The 24,363-nt window shown below is 35.1% G+C and overlaps 1 protein-coding gene across 2 annotated transcripts in view; it reads right to left on the bottom strand.

Moving 5' to 3' along the window:
* Positions 1 to 24,363, bottom strand: part of LOC124369220 (LIM/homeobox protein Lhx5) — a 79,956-nt gene that overhangs the window by 32,820 nt on the left and 22,773 nt on the right. For both annotated transcript variants that reach the window (XM_046827068.1, XM_046827069.1), the window contains exon 3: positions 14,262 to 14,464. In XM_046827068.1, the coding sequence (XP_046683024.1) occupies positions 14,262 to 14,464 (203 nt within the window). The remainder of the gene's footprint in view (positions 1 to 14,261; positions 14,465 to 24,363) is intronic.

The raw sequence follows: 24,363 nt of genomic DNA, 5'->3' as shown, positions 1-24,363 counted from the left end.
CCTATTGTATCAAGACATTCTTGGGTTCCTCGACGATAGAACTTCAGAAGTTAAGTTGTGTTTTACTCTTTGTTTAATTGGAATTATTATTCTTCAATATTTTTGTATCGTTATGTTGAAACATTTTTAGGCATATAAACGAAGAAAACTAGATGTAAAACCAAAAATGAAACAAATACGGTAATAATAAAACTAAGATATAAATTAACTTGAAAAATGTAGTAACCGCTGCATTAATAATAAGAATGCTAATTCATTTTTATAATAAAAAGTAAAAATTTTTATCCACTGTTATACGGAAAACTAAGAAATATTGTACATAAAGAATATATGTGCCTTTCTTCTCAGTAACATTACTCAAAATACATTAAAAGGAAATACATTAAACGTAACATATCAGACAAAAGATTGGTTTTAAAGGAATTCAATTAATTTCTGAGTATGTAAAAACTAAGGTCCTGAAATACAAAATAGGACCATTAAGTCCTCTCTCCTAGTTACCCTTAAGCCTGAGCCTTGGTCGTGGCAGTTCCAATACAATTAACACAAAGTTCTCGGTTTTTTACTATAATTTATTTTTACCGTTGATTTTAATACACAAAGTTTTGCCCGTTAACAAGTTAAAATATTCTTGGATAGGATCGTTATAAAGGGACCTATATTTTATGAATAATACAACATTATTGCGCCAAGGGAAGGTTTTGGTGGCATTGGAGAGTGAGAAGGGAGTATGTTTAGATAGCGGCGGCTGAAACAACACGATAGTGGTGTAGACGACAATCCCAGTTAACACCTGGGGTTAGGGCTTGGATATCAACGGCCAACAGAGAAGACAGAACCGGGCTTAGTAAATAGCCGGTGAGATATACTCCCTGTACAACCTACCTAAAATAGGGATTACGTTGGTAGAATTAAAAGTACAGACCTATCTCAATAACTCCAGTGCTAGAGTATTCTGAAGCTGAGCACTATGGAGTGAGTAAATCCCAGCCTACGCCAACTCCTACCTGAGGCGACGCTCACCGTGTTTACCAATAACAACCTGGCCAATTGACCCACCCTGGCAACAACAGTGCTTGTCACCTCCGCCATTCTGAGCTAAAGGGAGAAGGTATTGTTGCCTAGTAAGCAGTAACAAGACCATGGCCAGTGTACTCGTGGTAATATCAGGGACTGGAATGTTGTTCGACAAAGAACATTGATCCACGAATTTGAGGACTGTGGATAGGTAGTTTAGAACCTATCCAAGATTTACATGACATAACACGTTAATACTGCTATTGTTGATTGAGCACTTATATAGTGACACTAATACAAATTTGAGTCCTTCCAAAATAACATAAATAATGAGTACCGCATAAAGTTGAAAAGTGAAAATCAAATTGCCGTTCCGTTACTTCTATAATTAATTAAATCTATTAAATCTATTATCTATAGTTAATTAAATATTCCTGAAAACTTCAAAATTCCAGAAAACTTCGCAGATATCAGCAGCTACATATGCGCACTTTGTAATAGCCGTACCTGTTACAACTAAACTACCGTGTAAGAGTTGTGTAATGGCGCGGCGGTTTGCAGTTGCTGTTCTTATCACTTTGAACATCAAACTCCTCGTTTAATATTGAAGTAAAAGCTTTTTATCCTGCAATCTAAATTAAGTTGAGGGTTTTAACGCATTACAACATACTAAATGCCTTTCATGTACAGTATGACATACTATGACGGCAGTGAAATCGTAGTACTGTGAATAAATTTAAACGCCTCAATACCAACGAGACGTTAATTTGAATATTGGGTTCGCTGAATCTCCCTCCAATCTCAGGATAAGGAACATCCTACCCGAAATCAGAGTTTTTGTCACAATCCTATTTGAACTGACAAAAGGAATGATTTAATCACCTGGAGTTATTCAAATGTATAGAAGATTCAACCGGTCCCTAGAATATAACAGACCTATGCCTTTAGAGTCAAAACAGCCACTTTAAAGATAAAAATAACATATTTTTAGAGGAATTGCAGATAGGCTGTAGTGGGGATGCGTCCTACGTTATGATCGTTCAACCGGGTATGAAGTTTGTACATACTATTCGGAACGCTAGTAGAACTGCCCTGAATACTGAACTGAAGTTTGATATCAAGGGAGTTTCAGCTGCATGAATACGTTCTACCGGTCAGTAAGCAGATTGTATTCCTATTACAGTAAATGGCAAACAACCATAAGTGATCACTGATTTATGAACATCCACTGAATATTTTGCCTCAAAAACTGGTTAAAGTAGATTTGTATGTATCTAACCGTGGATACTGCGTTTCCCCGGAACACCGAGAGCAAATTTAACTATATACTGTACATCTCCTGACAAAGATTTTTAGAGGTTTAAGTAAAAGTTGTTTTCATTGAACGATTAGGAGTATCATTTCAGAACATTCGTTATGTAAGAAAATGTAAGTTTGTAGATTTAATTTATTAAATCTGTGTGTGTAAGGGGGGAGGACAGTAAGTTGTGCCTACAAGCGGTAACTGGATAAAGCTTGTGTGCAGCGTTTTAACACATTTAACACATGAGAATTTTTCATTATGTACATTTATTCATAGTTACCTTAAGGATATAAAATTTGTAAATAAAAAACATGTCATTCTTTTCTGCCATGTTTCATGTACATCCTGTACAAAATTCATATTTTTCTCTTCTTTAGGTCGGATTATCGGATACCCTTAAATTCTGCTTCAAATGCCTAACATTTGTAGATCTCTCCTGTCATCAGAAATATTTTAAAGGACCATTACTTTCTTCGAAAATAAAAAGATAGCTCAACCAAAAACCATCTGCATGCCATAATTTATTATCTTTGTTGGGTTTTAACTATGGTGCCAAATTGTATTCCAGGGCGATAAACTCACACCTCACTCTTTTGGCTATAAATATCTTTTGTGTACGAGTGTTGATCGACTGTGACAACGGAATGGAAATGGTCACGCCAATTTTATTAACAAACAACCGTTCAGTTAGGTACTCAAAACCTGCCATTACATTTTGGCTCGTTCGTCGTCTCGCATTGTAAAACCACTTCAACGAGACCAAACGAGACCACTTAGAATTATATCACTCTTCACTTCACTGCCAGACACGGAAATATAACGTAATTGACCGTTTAATATGCGGTCATAAGTTTCATTGTAGGCCGTGTGGGTCGTTCTGGCAAGAGGTCTACTCGTGCCTAATTCTCAGCCTTCACGGAAAATACAAATTTGGTAATGAATGATAGACTATATGGTTCAGTTGAACGTATTGAACGCATCAGTTTTAGATTCTAAATATTACTTACATAAAACTTACAGTGTTAGATTTCTTCGATATAGCATAAACAATGTTTTTGATCACTCAACGAGCAATTACAGTCATTTAAAATAGGAGATTTAGGCAATTTTAAAATCAGGCAAAAAAGATTGGAGATAAATGTGACTTATAGAGTATGTAGTTCTATGGAAGTATGAGAATGGCGTTTTATTCAGTTACGAGTTATGAGGGATCATATATTGTATTATTGAAATATAATTTAAGAAAATTACATATCTTATTTCTATTATTCTCGAAAAAATATTTTTTATAAATAAAAGTCAATGAATTCTTTCGTCATCATTCGTGTAAATACTGTAAAAATCGTATTCGTTTCTTGAACTCTTATCCTTCTGCTCTAATTATAAGAACGCATTAAATTCTGCTTTAAATTCAACAATTACTTTTGAGATGGTCATAATTTGTTTCTTGTCTACACGAAGGTATCTTTAACAAGAATTTAATCGAATTGGATTGCACCACCTTAATTGAACTTTTAAATAATGTTAGAAAGGACCACGGAATAAAACCGCGCTGAAGTATATTTTACATGATAATTCAAAATTGATGTGGCATTTGATGATGAAAATGTCTAAACAACAAAATAATCAGCTTGACATTTCAGTCACACTCGACAGGAAATCGTAAAAATTTCCTGTAAACGCGCGTATGGTACGATATGATCAGTGATGCTGTGATCTAAAAATGTACACAAAAGTAATGCTAAAAGTTATTTCAATATACAGTCTGCTAATTATTACGTTTAAGGTTAATTAAGGTTTTAAAGCTGGAATCATTGGATGTGGGGAAGAACGGAATATTTCAGAACATGTACGGACGAGAACAGGAACTTCAGTTTAATTAATTGTTTACGGAGCAGGATATAATATATTATGTGGGCTTATTCAAAGTAATAATATGGGAAATAATAGATTTTAATATTTTAGTATGATACTTTATCTGAAACATGATATCAGGAATGAAATTCGAACTTAGTGTTGCCTTTAAAACTTGTGGTTAGGAAAAATACTATATTTAGTTTTAAAGTGGCAAATCTTACATCACATACTAATGAGTCCCGAACGTGTTAAAACCGAGTTATAAAATCTCTCCAGAGAGAACGCACCGGACCACAAGTCGTCTTGTCGTGTTGAAAATATTCAAGAGACGGAATGAGACGAAGCGAAGGCTTCATTTTCTGGCTGACTCGATATGAAACTCATCTACGGAAATTGTGTTAGCGGAGGTAAGCGGGTTCTGGGGGCAGGGTATGATTGCACACCTCACCCCTTCTGCTGCATCCCTACCACCTACCCTTTACCCACCGCACTCGATTTGCATACAAGCAACTCTTCAGGGCTGTGTCGAGAAACACCGAGCCGGGCACGCCACACCGTGAATACATTTAGATTTCATCTAAAGTTAGAGGCTTGGTTCTTGGTTATAAGGATACTTTTACAAATGTAACAACAGTTACAATTATAAATATTTTAAAAGCTGGGTATCGGTAGTGAAACAACCTTGATTTTTCTCCGTAATATCTCATTTTAAAGATATATATTTAGTAAGCAAACTTAATATTATTTCTAATAAAGCATTTAAAATATGGAACTAAACAATATTATTAGGGCTATTAATTGTAACTTTAAAATTGCCATCTACCATAATTCTATGGCTGAAAATAAGACCACAACAGTGACTGACGTTTAACATTGTTCTTAAGGACAAAAATCAAGATGGCCGCCATTACAGCCGGCTCCTAATCCTGAATCTGGTTTGTACTGATGCCTATTTCACTGAAAATGGTTTTACAGATCAGACTATTCCAATTGTGACAATGTTCTTTGGGCTTTTAGAACATATAGAACCCTTAATTTAAATTATCATTGTTTCCAATCAATCATCAAATAACAAAACCACAAACAACTTTGCAGTTATCAATACGTTCGTATTTAACCTGAATTTTCATTTTGCTGTCAGGCCATGAATATAAATAACAATATGTAAATGCAGAGTACTGAAAGTACTGAGTATGCCCTCATTGTGTATTGAACATTTTCAAGTATAAGATGTATTGTACAAGACAGGCCCATTTATAAGTAATTAAAATTTTACATTTGAGGCTAGTCATAACATATATTGTAATGAGAAACGATAAAGCAATCGACAGCATGGATACAAGAAGGCACGCGGGGCGGTGCGGCGTATTGCTTTCATGTGTTAAAATATGAAACGAGAGGTAGGATTCAGCGATCGTGTCAGGAGTTTGCGCGCAGTACTTTCAATACCTATCAAATGCTTGCGTTTGACATATTTAATTAAGTTTAAGAGCCAGAGGGGTAGCTAACGTTTCCACACTACCACAACAGCGTGTACCATTCCACATCAACTTGTCTGTAAACATTTCACCAACGCTCAGTGTGTCAGTAACGTCACAGTTTTGAGTATCCGTTCCTCAACGGGGCATACCTTTATAACAGAAACACGCATAATATATCATGTTTTTAACAGTATTAATACTCAATTTTCTTTTTTGTAGATGTATACTTTTATTTCAAAACTTTATCGATCTTGCGTCTGTGGTGGCATTTAACACGAATTATGATTTATGTTATAAACGTGAGTACCACAGAACTGTGTGTAAATCCATTAAGCAATACATTTATTATAGCGGACTGCAATAACACTGTCGCTGTTTTTGTGTTTTGCGAATCCATAATTCGTGTCAATTACATTAAGTTACAATTTTAAGGCACTGGTCATAAATCTCTCTAATGCCAAAATCCTGGAATCGGTGAACGATTATAAACCCTTTTTCCTTGGAACAGTTACAGAGGATATAGTTTATTAGATTCCTTGCAGGATAAAATATTGATTGCGGAAGACGGAATTCGAAAGTTTTAGAGAGTAAAAGTGTTTTAAATTTAATATATCACACTTGGCAACTGTTTATTGTTCAAACAGTTTTTACGGTTTTGTTACTATAACACAATGTGCGCGACAATCGATTAGTTCATAATTTTATCACGTGGCTGCAATGCACCGCTCTACGTACAGTAAGGATGTTGTGTTTAATACAAATTAAGAAACAATAACACCATTGGAATGATCAGCTTTATAGGCTACAACCCGATTTCAGGTGAGACAGACTTAAACATTTACCGGTTTCAGGATTTAAAGTATTTATTCTTGTAAATGTTATATTTATAAAAGTATAAAGATATTATTATCTCCGAACTTAGAGCGGGCATACAAAACACCGTTAATAAGAAGTAACTTTAATGTAAAACCTGCTACGCTTACCTAAAGCTGGACGTGCGTTTTTACCTAACATATATTTATTTTATTTGCGCTATAGTATTGCAGAAAAAATAAAGTGCAAACAACCTTACTTATCGTTAACTATGTTTTAACGATTATCAGACATTGTAAGTCATGCAACAATTAGTTGGATTTAAAGAGTTAAAATCAGTAGTTTCTACATTATTCAGAATCCAAAATCGCAAGATATGAGGGTAATCCAGAACACCGTAGAAAAGATACTGCGAGAGAATGTGTGAACGCTATGCGCCAGAGGTCTTTTAGGGATTGCACACGAACTGACACGCGATTTGTCCAAATCTGTTTAACTAGTCGAGATAGAAGTGTAGTGAACGCAGTGAGGTGGATTCAGTTTTATTCATTAAATATTTTACTTGTGCACTGTACTTCCTATCATCAAAATAATGGTATAAGTTAAATCCCATGATTCAAATTATGACAGAGATAAAGACTTCCCAGTATGCTCGCTATATTATTCTATATATAATGTATGACTGAGTTATTGCTACAACAGAAGTGATGAGTATTGTCCTCCTTCTGAAGCGGACGCGGCGCGAAGTTGAGCATGCAACTCTATCGTCTGGTGACATAAACTTAGTGGGTTTTAGAAAATGATAAAAATTACTGTAATGAAAAAACATTTTATTCTATATCTAGAGTAAGAATATACTAGGTACTCGTATTTTCGAATCTCTCTGAAAAACTTTCTTGACATACTGCAGTGATGATGGTTCCGGCGTAATTCATCAGTACGTTATTAATGTACATAATTTGCTATTGTGACATGTAGGCCTACATGAGTGTGAAAGTTTCTATATGATATTTTATTATTATTATTATATTAAGGTATAATTACTTTGATTTAATCATAGTTTGTACAACTACATGCACTTTTAATGTGAGTAATTCTAAAAATACTCACATTAAAAGTGAGTAGATAGATAAAAAGTCCCTTATTTTGCAAAACGTTATTTTTAAAAAACGAAAAAATTTCTTATTGCTTTGGAAATTGTTTAATATCTATTTCAGACATGATGCTGTATTGATTTAGGCACTTTTATCCAAACACAATCCTATAAAAATGTTCCTTCAGGACGTTTGGGTACCTACAGACCCTTAGCTCCTTGGCGAATATGAAATTCGTAGCATATACTTCTAGATACATCGATCATTCAAAATTTAAACTTTTTGTAGTTAAACAGGTATCCCAAATATTTATATTTAATTTCCTTCAAATGTATGAAAACAGTGGTGAGACCGGCGAGCACGGCTAGGAATCGAACGCGGTTGCGCTCTACCCACTGGATTCCATCCGACGAACATTAGGCCATTTCATAGATTTCAATGCGGTCGGATAATAAGCAAGTAGTCGACACGATACTCGCGGCCACAAAAATCCGCGGTCGTGCACAAACCTTCATTAAGAAATGCTACCTGGCCCCTCATCCGAGAGTGCACGGCACTCAGATAGGAGGGGGGGAGGGGCGTGACTGGCTACTCAAAACAGCATTGAAATCATGATGGCTGCCTTGGTCGTGCCGGCAACCAGCGACCAGCCACTACCAGGCGGGACACGATCATAGTCCTGAGCCACAACGTGCCTTATCGGACTTCTAAGAATCCATCCCGCTGCCCGGTGATGTACAACATTTCGGAGACTCGTAATTTAGTCAACTGGGACAGGGCGGAGAAATTGCGCAGATGAGACTACTAAATGTCATTATACGTCAAGAATGGGCAGAGTAGGTAATGCACGGATCTCATAACTATTTCGAGCAACGCATACATATTGATTAAGCGTATTATTTTCTTAAGCCACTGCCAAATTTAAGTGTACTGAAAGCAACTGACTAGGTGTTACTTAGAATATACCACCAAACTACACGACTACCTTTGTGTCATTTATCCACACAATTGGTAATGTGTTTATAAGTTCTGAAGTCCACATTTTGTACATGAGCAGTATTCTAGTGTAACTTCTTCAGTTTTGTATTATAACCACATCGTTAACTCGAACTAATCAGCGTAAACTTAAATAAAGCTAAGCAGCTGAAATATCCGAACATCCTTACATACCTTCGTTCAAGTCTTTAAGTCAAAACTAATTCTAGTAAGGATTACAGGGTAGAATACTACGTTTACTAATACCGGTAATAAGTTTAACCTTTAATTCAAGTAACTTACGCAAATTTAGCAATAAATTATGAACTAAGTTCAGATATTGAACACCGTATAAATGATTCAATAGTACCCCATTCTATAGTAATAGTGATGTGACTTAATACAGACCTTTAAGGAGTTTAAGGAAATTTGTGTTTCATTAATTTACTTTAATATTCTCTCTGTAAAAACATGGACCCTGGGGGATTACCGATCCAAGCGTTCTCGCACGCACATTCACAGTTCTCGTGGTTGGGCTGCCCTGTTACTCATCGTTTACAATTAATTCTTATTATTATTTACTTTTAATTAATATTATTGATTCGATTATTAATTCTTATTCGATTCGGTTAGTTTATCTATGCAATAATCATGACAAATAGAGAAAATGGACACATTACGAAAAATGTTATTTACAAAGTAGTAAAGCTAATTTTTAATAATGTACAGGGCTATATTAAAATCATGATTCCACTTCTACAACAAGTTACACTTATGCCATGTATATCAAATATATTAATAAATAAAAAATTGAAGAAGTACTTTGATTTGTGTAGTTAGGACTGATAGAGTGAACAATACATGAATTTCATCGAGCAACACTTACAGATTGATTAAGCGTATTATTATTTTCAGAATTTACTGTCAAACTTAAGTGGACTGAAACAATTGAGTTTTTGTATCCGTGGTCAAAGTTGATGACTCAGATCAGCCAGGTAATAGGGTCGACAGCCCAGTTGTGTTAGTGTTAGTGTTAGTGTTAGTGTGTGCGTGTGTGTGTGTGTGTGTGTGTGTGTGTGTGTGTGTGTGTGTGTGTGTGTGTGTGTGTGTGTGTGTGTGTGTGTGTGTGTGTGTGTGTGTGTGTTTCTAATTTTTCAGGTTGTTACCAGCGGTTTTACGCGCATTTCTAAACAATAAAATAGGGACTTCAATTCAACGCCTTTTTAAACTTCATCTCAAGTATACCCGAATAGCCATTTTGTGATTGAAATCAGTAGAGCATTTTCTCGGACTTCCTTGGTTGGCGGTATATAAGTAGCCTATGGGAGTAGTAGGTGCTGAAGAGATTGTCAGGCAAACCGAGCCTCTTTCCATGGATGAACGGTCGACAAATTCAGTGCCACTTCCATAAACCTGGAACGCTCATGAGAAAGAGAGAAAAACAAATTGGCCCGATCAGTAAAGCCACACAAGAGATGAAACCCGTGTACCAAGGCAACCATTATGTGCTAATGCCATTTAAAACTGACATGGACAGCATCGGTGACTGGATCAGGTGGACCCAGGTATTTCGAGATGTCAGACTGGAGTACCGATAAGTACTGTAAGAGAAATAAGGGTCCTTAACCTTTTCGTGAGAACCATGACATTAAATATGATCTGAGGATAACGTATAAAAGTAAGGTCGCAACACCTAGCCTGGTTAAATATGCCCCAGAACGAAACAATTCTTTGTTGGGAAACGAGTGGGACTGCTAAACCTCTCTCCTAAACTGCAAGGTTAAATGGTGTGAGAGTCCTCAGTGGGTAAATCGTCGTCGACTGCACTCCGGCTACAAGATGAAACGGCTAAGAAGAGCGAAGCGACAGGCGTTTAGGTCGAGAGGTGTATCCCATCGAGTATCGACATTACCTTCATCCAAGCATTGGACATTCACATTCAGCAGTAACAACGTCTAGGGTCGTACTGCTGCTCAAAGTACTTTCATTAGAATACTTTTGGGGTCTGGCACCTTTCATAAGCCTTCAGTCGAAGAACCCTTGGCAGATCGGCTTCTGTGAAAGGGGAATCTGATCCGGATATACTGTGATATACTCAAAACCCTAACCGGATGAGTCAGGAATCTATCATCCTATTCCTCTAAAAATAAAGACCGTCAGAATATCGTTACTAAGTCCGGAAACATTTATCGTTTAAGTCATAGAAAAAGAATGCAAGGCTCCTACCTAGGCCTTTATTGTTAGAGGAAAGGAAGGTACCAGAGATATGGCGGGTAATGCCACAGATAACGATGAACTTCATTCAGTGGGCCTGCGACGTTTCGATGCCAAAGAGAAAGTGCCCGAGACACAATAGAGCCTCAGTCTACCGGTGATCGGAGAAAATCGCAACAGCACCATAGAAGGTGCTTCGGCCTCAGGCGTAAGATGACTCGTAATCGGCGGATGGGGCGCGTGAACCCCGAGGTCGTCACAGAGTAGTTCAGGGCCACGAGATTTGAAGTGTGCTATCATCCGAAACAAGTGCGCCAAATTGGACTAATAATGAGAGGATATCAATAATGTTATGGGTTGGAAAGTCGTTTTATGTAGAGTTTGCACATAGACGTCCGGTCCAAACATAGAATCAAAATAGAAACCTAACTCTTCCGGTTAGGATTTGAGATCACAGTAGATCTAGATCAGGCACTCCTTTCACAGAAGCGGATCTGACACGGGCTTTTCGACTGAAGGGTTCTGAAAGGTGCCAGAGCCTAAAGTATTCTAATAGAAGTACTGTGATTAGCTGTACGGCCACTACACGTTATTACTACTGAACATGAATAACCAATACTTTAATGAAGTAAGTTTCGATATTCGATGGAATACTTATGCCTCGACCTCTTCAGCAAGTATAAGGTTCCTAGTGAGCAGACAAATCTCTACATTCTTACAGAGCAGAATACACCATAAATACTGTTTTAATAAAAAAGAATTTAAAGGTTGAGGTAGAGGAGTCTTTAACCCTCAGAAAATAAAGACCATTTCATCATTTATTCGATCATCCGTTCGTTTCACAATATATTATTACAAAATGAAGAAATACGAGATAGAATGTTTAAAATTTAATCTTAGTTTCAGATAATTACTTTTTAAATTAAAACACAAGACCTCAGTTAGTTACCTTACAAATAGTAGTGTTATATATTTTGTAACATATAACGATGGCAAATGTCCAACATTTCGTCATCCTTTTAAACCTTCCATCGTTAAAAACAAACAATAAGTGCATACTGTAACAAAATACATATCCTTATCTCCTTTCTTGGGGCCTGATTATAAGATGCCCCTAAATTCTGCTTGAGATGCTGTCCATGGAAAGATCAAAAAGGTTTTTATATCTTTCAGAACTTATATTACATTACCTAAAATTATATTGTTATCTATATAGGACTAAAATTATATTTCAAAGGTTGTAACAAACTTTGATAAAAATATAAAACAATTATCATAATCGGAATCCGATTGCACTTCATAATGAGGGGACTGAAACTGCTTCATTCATTTGCTTTTATTTGGTTTTCTCGTAACCGTGTAAAGGTTCAGTAATCGGTAAATAACATTATGTTTATCATTAAAAATTGTAAAATTATAAGAATAAAACCCAAAAGGAACAATTAAGCAACAACGTCAGCATTTTGAAATAAAATGTATACAGTAATACACATATACTTTCCATTCACTAGCTAAAGTTCACAGGTCATTTATAAAGTATGACACTTAGTCACCACAGAAGCTCACAAGTTTAACGCAAATGTAAACACGTCACATATTTAATCATCCCAAAATACACTAAACCGAAGTAATTCTTTGTTTAAAGTTTGTTATTGACAATGGAAGGTTTAAAAGAATAACAGAATTTCGGACATTTGCCATCTTTATATGTTATTTTTATACCTTACGTAAACTTAGATGTCAGCAACTATAACAATTGCTAATTTTACTTAAATATAAGTTGCTTATGCCCTTATATGTTCGTCTAAATGAATCAATGTCTAGTTGTTATCAGGGATTACCCAAATAATCCTTACTTTGAAGAGGTTTATTAAATACATTACAAATATAAATATTTCAGGGACTTTATTTATTAAAAATGCCAATATCCTTAAGAAAATCGTGGAAGTAGCCTACTAAATAATCTTTTCCTGACAAAAAGTGCATAGTGTATGTTTAAAGATTGAAGTATTTATGTATATGAAAATAATTTGTGGCATCTTCTGACCGATGGTAGACATTGTTGTGGGATTTTTTCAAATTACTTTGATTGGATTTAATTTAATATTAAGTTACTTGGATGTCTTTGTCTTGATTATTTATCTCTCAAGGGTAGTCATCGATATCTTTTATTATTTGAGTTCAGCATTTTTGGGTTATGTCCTAACGATGTATTCCTACATTTAATGTAGTAATATAAATACTTGCCAACATGTATTATGAAGGCATTTCTATATATTTAAAAAAACAAAATTCAGTCGGCCTTGTCTTTTTTAACGTTTTGTCCCTTTCTAGACTATAACATTGTCTATACCACATACTCGTATGTCAAATATAATAACTACACACAGATAACCCTCATGACTTAACAAATGTGTGTTATAAATCTGTAAATACAAAAGCAGTGCTGTACGATGTTTCACTCAAAGTAAGTCTAAACTCGACAAATAACACGGTTAATAATTAAAATGTTTTTTTTTAAGCCAAGTATTCGTTGTGTTCGTGCCGAGAACGAGTTAATCATTAATTACGTTCATGTTTAGTTATCAAAAGATGACTCGACGCAAATAAAAAGAGGAAAAAACAGGTGCGAAGAAGGCTAACCAATGGTGAGTGGCGAGGAGCCGAACTATAGACTATAGAGGATAACACTGCGTGAAGACTCAGGTGAGTTTGAGGACAAGGGAAGAATAGAAGTGAGGTATACAATAGAGCGTTGGCGCCAGAGCCATAGCCGGTCACAGGCTAGTCGTACTGCAGGATCACAGAGTCAGGACACCAGCATCCGCCATCATAACAGAGCCATCATACTGTGTTTCATTTGGGGAACTTTTAAAAAGTTAATTATTCTCCGACAGTAACAAATTAAGGCTTACAATTCTTCTAAAACACATTCAGGTCGCATCCATTCTGATTTTACCGTTTTTCAAAAATCTTGAATCTCATTTCAAAGCAATTAATCTTGCGAAATCAATGTCGTAAGGGCTTATAACACAAAATAGGGTACTGTATAAAATGTTTAAAATTAATGGGGCTGCAGAAACAGTGATATAAAAAGACCCTCACTCCAAGCAATAAAAGAATATATCATTATTTCGTACTGGCATCATCACCTATTCTGACCGATGGCAGACATTGTTTTGGGATTTTTTTTTCAAAATACTTTGATTGTGTGTTACTCGGATGTCTCTGTTTTGATTATTCATAATGAAAAGCATCTACCAAGGATAGTCATCGATATTTTTTATTATTTGAGTTCAGCAATTTTGGGTTCTGTTCTATCAGTTCTGAAGCAACATATTATTTGATAAACGATATTGCTAATTCATTCATAGGTTATGGAAGCAGATTTAAAATTCTCGACATGAATTTTGCTTCCACTGTTTATAAACCTGTTACTTCGTAAAACGTAGTATTCTAAATTATTCACATTAGTATGTAATAATACTATTGAATCGTATAACTTACCATGCCCTTTGCCTGTGATGTAATCTTCTTTGCAGATGAACTTGTTATCGTCAAGAACGTACAGTTCCTCGCCTGTAGAGAGTTGTTTTCTACAGACCATGCAGGTGAAACAGTTGAGGTGGAACACTTTGTCCCGTGCCTTCCTTACGAGGTCGCTGGGAGAGATGCCTTGTGAGCACCCATTGCACTTGGTACCGTATCGCCTGCACAAACAGAAAAAACTGCTGTTAATGTAGGGTTACAGCCTCTGCTTATCGGTTAATCTGGTTGAAGGTATAACTTATTGTTGAAAGTCTGCAGGAAGTTGTTGCCGCACTTTCCGAAGGCTTGTGACCCAGCATCACTGAGAAAGACATCAGCGGTAACACGCAAATCTCATAGTGTGGAGGGGAGAAAGGTTCGGACTTTATGGTTTAATGACTTGTGTAAATTGTATGGATATGGATGTTATTGGATGTGAGCATGAATATAACAGCATCCTCTTAAGTTGAACAATTTGGAAATTTGGCATTGTTCTCGTCCTGTAATAAATTATAACATATTGCAATCTGCCCAATTAAAAACCACATTCAATATGAATGTTTAAAGTTTGCAGTGGGATCATTTTTTTCTATTCAACCCACTTATCAAATTAGATTACCAATTTATAGACAATTTTGATATGCCAGTTAAGGCAATATCCCTTCCTCCTTTACTACCAAGTGGGATCTAAAATAAACTCAACATACGGCAGAAAATGTGAATCATGGTAATCTGTTATTTTTTATTTACTGCACTACTCACAAGTATCTAATAAAAATTGTACAACAATAAAGAATTTAAAAATTAGTTTCGGGGCACGTTTTAGGCTTATTTTGTTTTTTAATTGCCACCTCGTATATTGCCTTGTTCAGTGTACGGAAAATCACACAAGTTTCTGTTTCCGAAGGCCAATTACTCTAAAGCATTGGTAGATACGTAAAATTTGATATTAACTGTACTAAATAGTAATATGTTCTCCTGGTTTGGCGGGCAGGCTGTTTAATCTGTTAAAGAACCTAACTAGATTGAATATGGTGCATGTAGTAAAATTACACACGAATCCAGTAACACATTTAAAACATATATTTAATTTATACTACCGTAAATTACAAATAACTATAAATTCAATGTGAAGGACCACGCGTACAAAACATGAGATTTACTGTACATTTTATATTAGCAGACTGAGCTAAGCAGCGTCGCCGCATCGGTGTTTGGGGACACAAGAGGAGTTCCGAGAACTACAGGCGACTAAAATATTATTTATGAAGGATTCAGCCCATGTCTTGTTATGGCAACACATTGTTGACGTTGTCGTTTACTACGGTATAAATCGTGAGTACTTAAATATTTTGCGTATTGGTCGGTTTGTACAAGTAATTTACTACAAGTTATATTGCGTTCTAGATAACATATATATATATATATAATATATGCTTCGATTTATGCTTACATTTATGTTTCGATGCGAAAAATTGTACAACTTTATGTAGGAAAGGCATAATCTGTTTATTGTTACTGCCAATAGATTCAGCCAAACAATGCAGGGAACCATAAAATGTAATGTAAGAATTTAGGCTTCCAAATTATTTTTAAATTTGAAACGCTATAGAAATACTACAGAACCTCTTTTGAATATTGAGAGGATTGGCAGCTGATAGTTCCTACCTCAATCTGAAAAGTGTCAAAATCTAGGTTTCCATTACAAACGGAAGTGAGCTAGTTACGAATTAACAAAAATCAGCCCTCGGACGGCGAGTGAGCCAATGGCAAGTTAAGAAATATTAAAATTGTTATATTTTCATAAAAAGGAAATTGAGATTTAAAATAACAGTGTCTGAGAATTTACAAACTTTTTGATCACAACTTAAATAAATACAAGTCAATGAAAACACTTACAAGTAATGGGCAGATCGATACGATAAGGTATAAAAACTTACTACTTTCCAGTCGAATCTATCCTTAGTGAAATTATAACAAGTATAGATGGACTCGTGTAAAGCGTCTGAATCTATTAAATATTATTTTTACTTCCAGTTATCACAAACGGTTTCATGAAGAGTTGATAAGAATTAGCAATACCTCCCCTGGCACGCTGGGTACATCTTTATTCTCCTAAAGTCATAACTCAGGACTTTCTTGAAAATAGTTTACACACCTAAACAGATTGTGAGGTAAAGTTAGGACCATAAAGGGAAAAGAAGCCGAAGAAGAAGATGAGGCGAAGGTTATGGCGAAGAGCGGCGGAAACAGTACAAAGAAGTCCGATTGTCCGAGCCGCGAGAGCGAGCTGCGAGCCGACTTTACGGTCAGCCAGGCCAAGGGCCGCACTACAGCTGTCAGCTGGGTGGTGTCGGTGTGGCCCCCGCTGTGCTACGATACAACCTGAACCTTGACCTGGACCTGGACCTGCCACCCCTTGTATCCACAGAATATAAAAACATTAACACTACTCTGTAGACATAGGAAAATAAAAGTGTAAGAGTGTGACCTTACACTTACGGACACACATATCTTTTTCTTTATACAAATAATATATATGTATATATATATATATATATATATATATATATATAAAGAAATAGACTAATAATAAGAAGAGAGATTATTTTTGGAATCTGTGTTTTAACCTTTTACGTATGATTTCTTCATTACTAAATAATACAGTATTACGTTTACAGCACCTACAATAATTTTTTGTTTCTTGGCTTGGAACGACGTCCAGTAAAGGTCTGATAATGTTGATTAGTGTTGAAGTAGATTGGCGACTAAAACTAAAATATCTATCTGTAAACCAGTCGATCAGCATACAAATTATACTAGTTAGCCGGTATAAATTGTGATGAAGAACCCGATAGTTTCCTAGAACTACCTGCGTAAGTTTTCGTATGATTACAAATGAAGACAACTTAACATATACTGCCCGTTACGTCAAAAAATTTGGGAACAAAAAACAACCAGCAAGTGAACATTTCCCATAGTATCAAAGTTGGGGAGGAAAGACCTATTGGTTTCATGGAAATTACAGCAATCACAAAATTACAGACGATAATTTCAGAACCACGGGGAATGGATGGATTTAAAACTGCAGACTTAAACAAATTAAACTATTTTCTGTCTCTTCATAATATAAAGAATTAGCGAGATCGTACGAAAGAGCTTTAAGATTGTTCAATTAGTTTTCAATGAGTTTAATTTTAAAATGTTTACGGCGTCTTGTAGTCGCTGCGCAATGTAAGAACAATATTTTCACTGGAGACAACAAAATGGAAAAATGTTTTTGTAATAATTTGTCCCATCTTAAAATCACGCACACAGACAAACAGACTATTTGAAAGTTTAATTACGGATGTATACATGAATGGGGGCTATATTATGTTTCATAAATAAAGCATGTAATTTTCTCAAAGTATGTTCATAAAAAGTCGAAATAAGCTCTTTAAGCACACTTTACTACCCAAAGTACCGTATTAATACCATTAATATAACATAGCTATTGTGTTTTTATGAGTTAGCATAGTGTAACGTACAGGTTTATTTAAACCAAACTCAATTTTTTTTTTTATTTTTCCATCAGTATCAAACTTTAGAGTTTGTAAAATGAACTTGCCAATGCCCAATTAAAATGCTACGTGTGTGAAAAAGAAAGATTGCGAAATTCGTTTGATCACTCTGTCACCATTCCGTCGAGAATGGAACTAGACGTTTCAACCTCAACTTCAAATACTCGTATAAAAAATTTTTCATGTTACCATGCTTATTGCCTTAAAGTTAACACAAAACAAACACATCTCCGAAGTGAAATAAAAGTTTTCATATAGAATACAACGGAAATAAAGTATCAAAATTCCGCGTTACTTATTTTGGCCATTTAGAACCCCAATTGCATAAGGTAAGTTGTAGGGAAGTATGGCTTTGAGAGTTAAAAATTAATTTCGATTCCTAGAAGCTTCGACTCCCGAGAGGTTCAGAAACATCCTGTCCATCTATACTATTCACATTATTTACATGTTATTGCTAGTGTATGTTACTTGTATTTTTGTGGTTCTTTCAAGTTGATTTACAAGTATATTGTACAGACTGTAAACTAACTGCATTACTATATACAGTTGCCGGAGGTTCTCAGCGCCTACGGAGCTACAAAACATTGTTTTATTTTAGTACGTTAAACACGATTTTACACGTATGGCTGTGTACAAAATGTTTATTCTTTCAGTGCATTTTGATAGTTATTTACAAACTGTCATTATACTGTTTCGTAGATATAGTATCGAATTGTTAAAAAAAACAAATTGATAATAGATTTGATGCAAAATTTAACTATACAATGATTGCAACTACATATTTTTAATTATTACATTAAACGTAAAACAACTGAAACCAACGCTCAAGTACATTCAACGTACTTTAGCTCAATAGAGAAACGTGAAGCAGGAAAGGCGATATAAATTTAATGGTACGTCCTTTAGAAACATATCCGCAAGATTAAACCAAGAAATCTTTGTTTCCATAACAGAATAATAAAACTTGACGGCCGTCAACTTCAAAAGGAATATCAGCTAGAAAAGAGCAACAAAAGGGTTGCTGTCAAGCCAGAGTGAACGGATCACGCGTGGTTAGGTTTAGGGGCATTGTGGAAGGAGCTACAGCAACAAAAAGTGACCGCAGGCGTACATCCCACACACATAACCCGAGACAGCCGTCAGCTCAGACCGGGTGACGGGCGATGGGCGACGGGCGACGGGAGATGTGTGTATGAGGACCGCAGAGGTCAGAATACTGGCGTACGTGCGCGCGAGACGACACCTCTTAACGATTTCCCAGCAAACGTTGCTCCGAAAAAGACCCTGAAATTCGTCGGGCCCATTCATGTCAGGTCTTGATAGTTTTGAAGTATGTAGGTCTCGTCATCAGTAGGACTGTTGAACATCTAAGAGCTTGAGAATTATAAAACTTTTCTTAATTCATCATTTAAGTCCTAAAAATGTTCTCTGAACAAAATATCAGGCATAGAAGAATAGATTGCGGCTTCTTCTGACACAAGGTCCCGGAAGTATAACGGTAAGTGCTGAGATGGGCGGTAAGTGTATAAATATAATTTGAATAATATACGACTATTTGTCAAGGTTTTTTGTTATAAAAAAGACCTTAATTGTAAAATTTAATTTTACAAAGAAATTCTATATGTAGTTAGCAATGTTTTTAATTGCAGTTGTTCAACTATGGTGCATAGTTAGTAACCACAAAAGACAATCGCTTGTGTTTATTGCAATTATATGCTGTATAGAATACTATTGACTGAAACAAATTCCGGTACAATACATTTATGATTTCAAACGTAACTGCTACGAAGGATTTCCTAACGTTACTCACTGCTTGCAGTATCTGGATAAAACAGAAGATTACCGGTTCGGTCTTACATTCAGTAATTTATTTCATCTAACTAATTTGTAACTTCCTAGAGCTTTTAAGTTCGGTAAAGCAAAATTTAAAACTGTATAGTAGTAAGCTTTTATCAGAATAACTGTAATTTAATTCCTCGTGTTTTACAGGAAATGCACATTGAAATTTTTTAAATTTAATATTATTCTTCCTATATACTACGATTTCCACAACAATCAATAGTAGGATAAATGAAATAAATGAGAAATACAATTTCAGTGCCAAGAGGAAACTAAATGTAGAGAGAGGGTGGAGAAGTTATCATAGCGTATTACAGGGAATGGATGAAGCGGGCGCGTCACAGGCAACGAGAACATTTTCCGGCTCGCGGTGAAATTGGTTTTGGTAAAAATAGCTGTGGGGAGATGAAAACATTCCGGTGTAGATTGGAGAGGCGGTACATTCATCATGGAGGATGGATTGTCATGGCAAGCCGTCATCTGGCCGTCCAGTCTCTATCTCTTTACTCTTTACTCTTTACACACAAGCCGACGAATCGCACATTGAATGATGTCAACAGACTAACTCACTTTTATACAACAAATTGACAAAAGATAACACATGGAATGTATTTGATCCTGGGGACACGTCCGTATAACAGTCTTAATATATATCATTATACACAAGCCTACGAATCACACATTGAATGATGTCAACAGACTAACTCACTTTTATACAACAAATTGACAAAAGATAACACATGGAGTGTATTTGATCCTGGTGAAAATTCCCGCATTACAGTCATAATATATATCATTATACAGAAGCCTACGCATTACACATTGAATGATGTCAACTGTCTAACTCACTCGATACAACTCATTGAGGGTTAATTTGGCAAAGAGGACACTCTCAATGTAATTCATCCTCGAGGTTTACGTTCGCATTGCAGTCCTCTATATATGTACGCACAAGCCGAATAATAGCATATTAAATTATTTCAGCGGGATAACAAAACTTTGTACACGTTGGCAAACAGAACATCATTAATATAATACGTAGCTTCTGTGTATAGACGACGTACAGGAAATTCAACAAGTTTGCCAAAATGTTATTGAACAAATTGGCAAGAAGAGGTTGTATCTCTTAAAAAGGAATTAACTTACTTAATTAAAATTGACTTGTTAGTTTTATACTTTAAATTGGCGAGAAGACACATTGCAATAAACAACAATATAAACCTAGACGTGATCATCTGTATACATTAAAAATTTGATTTCTAATACGTACCCATGTTCTGGTTTATTATATGAAGCTTTTGGAAAGCAATATAATGTCAGAGTACACTCCATAGTCAGTTGCACAAAACTACTACTAGCTATCAGACTAGGTAATTGCTAAGAGTCCAGACGTTACATACAGACGTTGCAGACGTTGCATGCTTAAAATATCTTGGCTCATCCGTGACGAGATGTAATCCAACATTGATTATGCTCGTCTTACTTTAGTTCATGGATTTGCGCCTCACATAGTAAGGATTTCTTCAAATAAGGCTCGTAAGATTATTGTCTTTTAAATAAAATCCATACTCTTCAAATTAATAAACATACTATTGTTATGGACAAACTATAAAGACAAATAAATAACTATGAAGATAAATGGTAATCGTTTTAGTGGCAAAAACCTCACTAGCGATATGGGTATTAGTAATCTTATTTGTTTACATTCATGGCATCAGTTCCTCTTGTTCAATCCTTCAATAAAATGTGCATTGCCATATTTGATATCAAACACAATTGTGAAAAAGAGAATCAAATATCTAATAAGCCTATATCATAGTTACACGTCATGTCATGACGATGGACCACGAATTTACATAGTTCAACGTTTAATATTCCATTGCTCTCAATCAAATAGAACTATACAAGTACCAGCTGATGTTCGATAGACACTAGTCACTAAGAGGCAATCAGCGCACACGCACACGCACCCGCCGACCGGCCAGACGTGGCATGCAAGCGTGAGAGTATTTGTAACATCAATACAACACGCGTGCTAGTCCATTCGTCACAGAAATAACTGCTTCACTCTGACATCGGTCGCAGATGAGAACCATCCAAAATAGATTCTACTACTGGATTCTTTAAAGCCGTATTTTTAATCTGTTGTCTAATTCTGGCCATAGTATTACGTTATTTATAGCCTTTTACTTGTTCCTTTACTCTGTATTGCGAATAAGAGCTTTAGATTACATATACATATGTATGTATTGTGAAAACATTCAAAAAACTTAAAACTTATATTTTTACCAAAAACTTAAGGTAATTTACAAAGATGCGTAATATCAGTTAAAAAGCGATTCTGCATAGGCTACACAAGAATTTTAAGGAATCACAATTATTATTGCGAAAGCACTACTGCATAATACCTTTAAACCGAATATCTGAAAACATCAAACAGTATTTAAATTACGTTGCAAAAATATCGCAACATTTAATGTTGGATATAAGGTGGGAGAAGAGGAAGGAACATCAACTGTTTATCTTCCAATCCGTATGTAGTTAATTCTTTGTTAGCTACTGGTTACAGTTACACAAATTTCTTTTAGTTATTTAATAAAAAACATGTAAGTTTATAAACACACTCTACACTGAAATAGTATAAGGAGTGTGTATATAATAAACGACGAGGAACTCATACACATCCATGTGAGCTTGCAGGGGTCAGTGCAGCGCGGCAGAGTTGAGGCTAGTAACTCGCCAGACATGTCGTTAACTTTTTACATGTGTATCAAACCATTACTAGTCGCAAACTGGTGTACTGACGTCAGACCGTTGCGTTGGTTTATAGAATATATTTTGTACGAGATAATATGTTAAATGTAATATCACCCGACGAGTCACCCTTGCAAAGTTTGCTTAACCTTAACTTATTATTTGAAGGCTGCATTAAAACTTGGTTGTTTCCTAATAGATGTTTTGTATCTTCTCAGTTTACAATATGTACCAGTTATGTACCAGCGTAAGATTCATTTAAGATTAGCAGAAAACATCGGTTAACATGGCATCGTATTAATTATAACACATCCGTAGAAAAATGTTACTTCAAATTAATGACGATTTTTGGCTCTTTAGATGTAGTAATAGTTAGAGCAATAACAGTTGTGCATTTGGTGTGACTAAATGCTTAATAAACTAAATTTACCTTGGTATTCCTTATAATAGGAAATTGTGACAGAAATATGTTTTAGTGTAGTCGTTACGATTACGACAACATTTTTACGATTTACCTCGGCCTCCAAGCTAAAATATTACACTCCAGTTTTTTAATTCAACGAGTTAATTAAAATAAACAAGCCTGATGGTGAGCATCCAATAAAATTAAACTTATCTTAAGCACTAGCCTTAAATGATATTGGGGAATAAAAATGTGAGTTTAGAATGACTTTTAATTTACTATTTGGAACCTATCTAAAAACTATCTAAGACTTTGGAAATGTAAGACACAATTTAAGAAATATTTTTGATGATATCTGGGAATAGAATCAAACAAATAATTTTCAAACTATTAATACAAGCAAAATACGTTGGTAACCGATATAACAATAACAAACATGTATGTCAGTTGTTTAAAGATGCAGTATCACGAGATCCAAACGTTTTCAGACCGATATTTCCACAATCTTTTCATGTTTGTACGTTTTAAAACTAATAACGTGTCAAACACTCAATGCATACTTGTTATTATATTAAAACAAAACATAGCATTTCAATCGATTGAAAAAATGCACATGTACAAATAGCTGTGATTTGTTGAACGTTAGCCTGTAATTCGAAATATATCGCGATGACCAGTTTTTAATTCCAACCAACCGTGAAGTAAAGCACTTTTCAACCCAAATATGCACAGCTATCACAAAAATTCTATTCCTATTAAAAATAACCTGCAATAAGTTTTAAAACTAAAGGGACTTTTAAAAACTGCATTCAATCGGTGAATTAACGTTTAGTTATTTTTGCATAAATTATCAAATAAACCATAACTATTTAGAATCTAGACGAGTTAAAATTGTTTAATTTTGCTACATAAATATGTTTAATTTACTATTATGATCATTATGAATTACAATTTGGGGATGAGGACATAGCTTCAAAATATTTTATATCAAGTAAAGTTGGCCAAATATTTTATAATCAATCCAATATGTTAATTATATCAAACATAAGTAATTCTTTGTTCTTAAAAATGTAAAAAGCCATTAAACAATTGATGTATGTAGTTTACACGGACAACAATCTAGCGTACAAAAATCTCAATTAAATATTTAAACTAACATTGTTTGATAGTGTAATCTTTCTTATGTAATAACATAACATAAGACCACATTTTATTACCGCTCACAAAGGACAGTTAAAATATGTAAATATGTATATATAATTGGAGGCACGTAAGTTATCAAAAATAACTGCAGGAGATAGAATCCATTAATGGAAATGCACAAACTATCAACCCTGAGCTCACGCTCCATAAATAAATTAATTTGATGCATGTTTACTTAATGACTTACACCTATCTCTCACCGACGACTGCGTCTGTAACGAATGTCGCTAGAAATGAGTTCTGTATTGAAATTTAATAGCTAATATGCAACTTGAATTGCAGAAACCGCAAAATCAATGAGTATTGTCTCTTGAAACGA

This window comes from Homalodisca vitripennis, chromosome X (assembly GCF_021130785.1).
Source record: "Homalodisca vitripennis isolate AUS2020 chromosome X, UT_GWSS_2.1, whole genome shotgun sequence".
Taxonomy (NCBI): Eukaryota; Metazoa; Arthropoda; class Insecta; order Hemiptera; family Cicadellidae; genus Homalodisca; species Homalodisca vitripennis.
The sequence above is the reverse complement of the archived record's forward strand: the minus strand, read 5'-3'. Positions and strand labels throughout refer to the sequence as shown.